Source organism: Gavialis gangeticus, unplaced genomic scaffold (assembly GCF_001723915.1).
Source record: "Gavialis gangeticus isolate Ggan-Ray unplaced genomic scaffold, GavGan_comp1, whole genome shotgun sequence".
In the NCBI taxonomy this organism is placed as follows: Eukaryota; Metazoa; Chordata; order Crocodylia; family Gavialidae; genus Gavialis; species Gavialis gangeticus.
In genome coordinates, this window is record NW_017729030.1 from 42,670,485 (window position 1) to 42,677,911 (window position 7,427).

A 7,427-nucleotide genomic window follows, 5' to 3' on the forward strand; every position below is an offset into this window, starting at 1 on the left:
CATGTGGCCTGATCAAACTGAAGAAATTAACCCACCCATTTCTATGTCTGTCTGGCGCACATGCTTCAATCAGTCCCAAGGGAACATGAAGGTAGTGCCAGGTTTTGTTATTGTACGGGACACTGCACTTTGTTATTTTGGTGAAGCGCTCTCATTTCTTAAAGCTTAGTGCACTGTTGCTGTAGAGAGCAAGACTAGCAGCCCTGGCAAATGGACACGCTTGCTTGTTTATATTGCTTCTCTCCTGACCCTACGTTCTCTGTGCAAGATATAAACCCTACCTGTTCAGTCCTGGGAGGGGACAGATAAGTTGGAGGGATGTATTTCCGCTGGGTGGACACGGCACCAAGAGAGAAGCGGTATAAACATGGCCAAAGAGTCTTTGTCTGTAAGCTCACTGCTGTTGGTATAGTGGGGCTATTCAGTTAAGTATGGACTAGTGCGAGTAAGGTTTGCAGAAATGGGCCCCAAAACTATACAACACAGATGGTAGCAGTGCCAGTTTCCCCATACTGGGAGCCCTACTTTCAGCCACTCCAGTGGTGAGGAGTCTTTATGCGTCCTTGGTCCTGACTTAAATTCTCAACTCTGAATGACAATGGGCCAGCTATAATGGCAACACTTATTCATTCAGAATTGAACTGGCAGCTCTCTTCCCTCCCCTTCCCCAACATTTCCTCAGATGATGATGACTTTGGGGCATCATCTGACCACTATGTTCAAACAAGTAGCCTGCAGCATTACAGGTATCCAAATACCTTTTTCCAATGTCCCCCTTATAGCTGGAAAAATCCTCTACTGATGGGTCTTACTTAGACTGAAAAGCTTTACACATAAATTCTTGAGAGAAGCATTCGAGGCCTCAGCCTGCCTATAGTCAGTGCTGGGTTTTCCAGTGTTTCCCAACCTCCTTGGTGATGCTTTGCTCTTGCTGAGTCCTGGAAACTTTGGCTTAACTTCTCCCTCTCATTTTCCTTTGCCTCTGCCTCTTCTGCTTGTGGCAGGAACCAGATGATGTCTCCAAAAAGAATGTTCTTTATGTCTATTTACCCCGGTCTCCCCAGTAAAAATCATAATCTCAGGTGCCAGTGTTAATACGCAGTTCCCAGGTTCTGGGAGAGACCTGTGGGTGAGTTGCTTGTGTATATAGGCCTGTGAAGCAGGACATTCGGAGTTCTCATTCCAGCACCGCCACCTTTCCCCCCTTAAGCAAGTCACTGTCTCTGCTGCAGTTGGCTCTCTGTAAACTAGAAGGGATTAAAATACTTTGTTAGCTGCATACTTCGTGGGAAGCTTTGAGACTTTTATGTGGTCCCTCTGGAGCTGTAAAAGCCCACACAAGTTGATTGACCACAGCACATGAACTCAGGGAGCTAGTAGTGCATGTGGTTAACCAAATGCCTTTGTTAAGTCCAGATTCTGAGCACGCAGCATGTATAGGGATTGCTGCGGAGACAGTACAGACATAACCTCTATGGCTTTAGTCATTGTTGTTCAAGCTGTGGAATGGTAAATCCCACCTTGGGCCAAACAGCACATTTTCACGCAACTATCTGGAAGGGAAATAGCATCACCGTTGTCATTTCATTTGCTGTTTTTTCCTGCAAATCCGCCCCCCCCAAACCTTCTGATGAAAATGAGATGTTTTGTCAGCTTGTTTAATCAGTGGCTCATTTCAGTCCTGCACAGCTCTCACCAAGTGGTGGGCACCAAAGCATTTCACAACAGACATAGTGTGAACCTCTGGTAATACTATTGCTTTCTGTTTCCATCCTCCAGGTTAACAGGTTTTTCTTTGACTCTGGTGGTTCTAATCATGTTGCTGGCACTGGGTACAGCTGGGATTGCTAATAGCTTTCTGGATGAATACCTGGACTTCAGCGTTGCAAAGAAATTACGTAAATTGCTCTGAAGATTGTCTTTTATAAATAAATAAAGCAGAAGCCTTCCCTGGACATTAAAAGGAAGACGAGCTGCATCAGATGGAATGAAAACATCCAGATTTCTTTACTAACAGTCCATTGTAATATAAAATGCTGGCCTTTGTTTACACATATTCTAGTATAAAAAGAGTTTGTCAGGCATACACAAAGAATTTAAGGCAGGAGGCTGCATTATTTAGCTAAGCATTTAACTGGATATAGGCACAATATTGTACAACATTAAAATTACATTAAACTAAGAAACGGTTAATGCATAGAGTGGCTTATTTAAAGCAGTGTCACCAAGAAATGGCTTCTTATTCCAGGTCCTTCAATGCTGCTGACACATCAGTACTATTCCTTTTCTGTCCTTTATTTTAGTTCTCAGGAAGTGTGGTGTCAGCACAAAGAAACACTTGGTCCTTGAACTTAGGCACTTAAAATCTCTGGTCCTAATCCTGTGGATGATTCCAGACGCAAATCCAAAGAGTACTTCAGCAAGTATTGACGTCTATCCCCATTCAAGGGAGTACTTTAAACACATGCTTGACTGTGAACACATGCTTCTATCCTGCTGAGTTTAGTGGACCTTAAACGTGCCCTTAAAGTTAAGTACAGTCTTCCAACACCATCTCCAAGCTAGGGATATTTCAATGAACTGGGACCTCTCTGCAGGCAGATCCTTGTTCTCATGCAGACAGGTTGTTAGCCATGTTAGTCTGGAGTCAGGCAAAAGCAGAATATATTTGTACCTTATAGGATAACTAAATCAGAGATGCATAAGCTTTCATAAATAGCAGCTTACTTCAGCAGATGCTATGAAGGGAAGCATAGCAGGAAGCAGAGCTTCTAAGTATAAAGTGATTAGAATACAAAGGGAAGGGAAGAGAGTGGAAAAAGGAGCAGGTACTGCTGAGAGAGGCGAAGTGGGTAGAAGAGTGAAAAACAAAGCAGGTAACTCACTGAGGGACACTGAGGAGTTATTAAAAACCAATCCAGGTAGTGGGATAAGAATCCAGTCTTTAGACCATACTTAATATAATCCAGTCTGTGGATTCCTTGGTCCGCAATTTCCTGTTCAAGCTGACTTTTAGTTTTGTTGGCTAAGAACATCTACTCTGAGGTCAGTGATGTAATGTCCAGGGAGGATAAAGTGTTCTGCCACAGGCTTGTGTGTTTTTTGACATCTATGTCAGAATTGGTGTGCATTCTTTCATGTTGGGACCACCCTGTCTGTACACCGTCAACAGCAAAGGGGACTGTAAGCAGGTAAAGGTGTGTACGATGGCAGAGGACAGATGAATGAACCTTAGATGTCATAATCCATGTTATCTGATCTAGTGATGATGCAATCTGTATTGATGAGGAGGTACAGCTGGCATCTGGGTCCAGAACAAGATCTGATACCTTGGAAAGAATAGGCATAGGCATTAGGTATTCTTGCTTGAGAGACACTGTTGCAGGTTGGGGGTGGTATCTGTAAGCCAGAATGGGTTTGTCCCCCATGGCTATCCTGAGATGGTTGCCACTTCCCAGGAAGGGTTAGAAGTCATAAATGATGTGTCTAAGCTGTTCAGTTTGGGGGTGACAGGTTGGCAGAGCCCAAATGAAAACAAGGGTCTGCCAATACGGCATCCTACAGGCTCAGGAACCAACACAGGCCCTGATAAGGCATAGATGCTAGTTAATCAGTTGTGTCTACTTCATTAACTCTTAGGCTAGGGACAGACATTACACTTAAATCAGTTTAAGTGATCAGAAGCTGGTTTAAATCTGTAACAGAACAGAAGTTCATTGTACATAAACCAGTTTGAAAATGGCTGAAACCAGTTTGAGATAAACCTGGTTAAATGTAGTATCAGACTTAACTAATTTGGGGTCAAACTGGTGTATGCAGTGTCTGTCCCAGACCCCTTCCTGGTTTAAGTTAAACCAGAGTCCCTCAGCATCCTGGCTGGGCTGGGGGCTCCAGGGAGCTGGGCTGGCCCCTCCGCTCTGCTCCCTGGCTAAAGCTCTGGCAGAGACTTGCAGGCACAACAGTGTCTGCCTATCTCCGCCCTATCTCTGCCCTATCCCCACCCCACCACCACCACCACTCACTGCTCAAGCACAGATCCCTCCCTCCTCTCTCCCACAGCACGGACCATAGCCAGCATGTGGCTGAGAGGTGTCTGTGGAAGGCAGACAGGACAGTGTCCACTTACACCTTCTTGGAGCTAATCAGCAGGTTGCTGGTAAGGTTCCTTCCTTGGAAAAAGCTGTTTAAAAAGAGCTTGAACTAATGAGAGAGACTTTCTTTTCTGACGGGATGTTAATGCTGGTAACAGAGGTGATAAATGCTCGGTTATCAATGGGGGGGTGGGCCCTTTCTAATCAGAGCATCCTGCCAAGCCCCCCTCAGCTCAGCATTGTGGAAGAGGAGGGAGGGCTGCTCAAGTGCCCCCTGGCACCCCACTGAGAACTAGCCTGACATTCCTAGAAAGGGGAATGTCTATCCACCTCCAAATCGGTTCAAGCTTTGCAGGTTAGACTAACCTGTAAAGATTGAATCAATTCAGGCTCAGGCTTTTTGAATGTCTGTCCCTAGCCTTAGTGAGGCACTGAAGGCTGAGCTATGGGAGGGACTAAGCAAGAGATCCAGCACAACCAGAGCTCAGAGAGTCATGAAATGATAACAAACAGCAAAATGATTATAAAAATGTTTTTTGTTACAAGGAAAAAACCCCATTGTGGTGTATCTGGCTTTCAGAGCAGGGTGCTGAAGGGGACATAAACAAGACAGAAGAAGAGAAGGTAAAGCTATTATATACACCAAGATGGGTCTAAATAAAATTAGAATGATTATTCTAATTATTTGGGTAACGATACATACAGGTAAGTTAGAACCAGTCAGCAGAGAACTCTTCTATCATATGCCTGAAAATGGGATTTAGCTACAAAATACTTAAGAGTTGTGGTCATTCAGGCCTATATAATGCATGTAAGGCCTGCTTTGAAGCACACTGAGAAAGTATAGGAGCAGGCTCCCAATAGCCTGCCACAGGATGGTCAATGATAAAGTACACTACATATACAAAAGTGTGGAAGTTGAAAAACATTGTTATCCAGCTGCCATTACTTGATCACAAGGCATAATCTAGCATTTGGGGGTAGGGAATGCTACAGCCAAGATTACTAAAGAAGAATATTATGGGAAGACATAATAAACAACAACTTTGTGGGGGAAATGGGCAAGGGGATGGGTAGATATGGTTGCAGGGGGATCTTGAGGCCATGTCTTGAAAGAGCTATGGATACAGGAATTCTCTTACCTTATGATACCAGGAGAAAAAAACAGATGGTAAAGGGCCTTATCCAGTCTCCATTCCAGTTGGTTTCAGTGCACTTTGACTTGGAGTGCTAAAGAAGGAAGGAGAGAAAAAACTCACTTTGCCAAAATGATGCCTTGAGAAGTCACAGCCAGGCAGTGCTGCCTCCAGGAAGACTGAGAGGGGAGCTGGTAGGAAACCAAGTTAAATCAGGGAAGTACAGCATATCCCAGAGGATCCACAAAACCACTGTTATCAGTGCTCAGACACATCTTCCTTCATGTATTATTCTGTTCCTAGTTTGAGTCTTGTACTATGCCTGTATCACATCCCAAAGGACCCTCACCACTTTATAAAAGGCACAAACTGGAGTACAAACTGTGTAGGAATAACTTCATGCTCCAAAGTAAGGTGCCACTTTTGTAGTGTAATAGAGCAGCAGCTCTTCAACAGCACTGAAGAACAGTGTTAAAGAATAAAGGAGGAGCCAAAAATATAGGCAATGCATTTCCTTTTTAGAGTTTGGCAGCAGGCTACCTAAAATTATTGACAGGGTGATGCGGTTGATAAACGCACTCATCCACTTAAGCAATTTTATCAATTACTGGACAAACACTAACATCCCTCTGAAACAGGCAGGTAAGTAGGTATGACTTTCATTATAAGCATATTGGCTTTATTTATTTATTAATCGAATTCCACTGCTTCGATAACGTAACTGAGAGAAGAATCAAGCCTAGAGATTTCCCAAGGCCACACAGTGGCTCAGTGGCAGGGGCAGGACTAATAGTCAAGAAGTTTTGAATTATAGCAGTGGAATATACTGGTTTTCATATCATTTCCCCTCTTGTTTTACAGGGCAATAATATGCTTCTCAGCTGGATAAACTACAGTCCACATCCAAGGGCTGAGTTACTCACTCACAAGGAGGGAAATGGATTATTATTGCCAAGGAAAGCAGAAGGGAAATTAAATTGCTGCTATTATAATACAACTTAAATATACTTTATATAAAATAAGGGCTTGATCCCAGCAGATCCTGATCACCCTCAATAAAAAGCTGATCTTTTTATTTTTAAAGTATGCCACCCAAACCAGTCAAAAGCAACAGACTCAGTACAGGTGAGAAGTACACAAACAATGCGTGAATTTGCTGTCACCTTGTTCAATGAGTGCAATTTGCTTTGTTTCTACAGTAGGGATAGCCTTCTTCGGTCCTCCTTTGGGTAACTTATAAAGGACTGAAGTGATTTCGCTCACACTTTTAATTAATATAAAAATCTCCTTTAACCACAGTCCAACCTTGGAAAAAATAAGCATAAAAAAATGAGTGCTCCGGAAAGTGTGAAAATGACTTACAATTAAAAGTTTTGGCAGTGTTAACTACTATGTAGCTCCACAGAGACCGATGGCAGAACAAAACTATTGGTTCGTTCCTGCAACCAGAAACCCAGACAGATTCTGCCTCTTTCTATCTACTGATTAACTTATGGCTACACAACCGGATAAAATAGCTCCTAAACCCCAACCCCTTATTTTAAAGTAGATTACTCTCCTTCCACCAAAGCCCTAAGCTAATAGTGCTAGTACCTGGTACTATGGTGACTCTGAGGTTCTGTGAGGGAGAACTTTCCAAATCAACCTGTTTTTAAATTCAGATAACAATCTTTTATTTGTTTTTGTTTTTTTCTTTAAAAGTGGTATGTTAACATCAGGTCATTTCTACATTTTCAGAGCTCTGTACAGGTCTCAAAAGGAAATAAGCAATGCTTAATGTACAAAGTAAAAACAGAAAACTAGAAAAATCTGAATAAAATGGAGCAAGTTGCTGTCTGGGATACAGTACAAATTAGTAATTAGACGTCATCTGAAGTGCAATACCACTGCAGTAAGGATGAGTTAAGGAATGAAATAAAAATACTCTATTTTAAACAAACAGTATATATATATTTATATATATATATTTATATGTATATATTTTACAGATAGTAGACCCAGTGATATCTGCAGAATTGTAAAAACATATTTACAAATTACCTTTTTTTTTTTTAAACTTTACATATACATCAGCACCATAGTAAGAAAAAACCCCCAAACCTATGAAAATCTACCTCCCTAGTACTTGGTCCCAGTATGGAGTATTTGGAGGAAGCTTTATAAAGACAACAGAGACATAGCCCTCATCACCCAACTTCCC

General features: G+C 42.3%; 1 protein-coding gene and 1 long non-coding RNA gene across 2 annotated transcripts in view; one reads left to right on the forward strand and one right to left on the reverse strand.

The window, feature by feature from the left end:
* MGST2 (microsomal glutathione S-transferase 2) overlaps positions 1-2,197 on the forward strand; it is a 28,363-nt gene extending 26,166 nt beyond the window's left edge. The window contains exon 5 of the mRNA XM_019522110.1: positions 1,780-2,197. Coding sequence (XP_019377655.1) covers positions 1,780-1,912 — 133 coding nt within the window. The 3' untranslated portion in view covers positions 1,913-2,197. The remainder of the gene's footprint in view (positions 1-1,779) is intronic.
* A 4,088-nt stretch (positions 2,198-6,285) lies between these two features.
* LOC109301170 overlaps positions 6,286-7,427 on the reverse strand; it is a 6,580-nt gene continuing 5,438 nt past the window's right edge. Inside the window, exon 2 of the long non-coding RNA XR_002098458.1 lies at positions 6,286-7,267. This is a non-coding gene — a long non-coding RNA (uncharacterized LOC109301170). The remainder of the gene's footprint in view (positions 7,268-7,427) is intronic.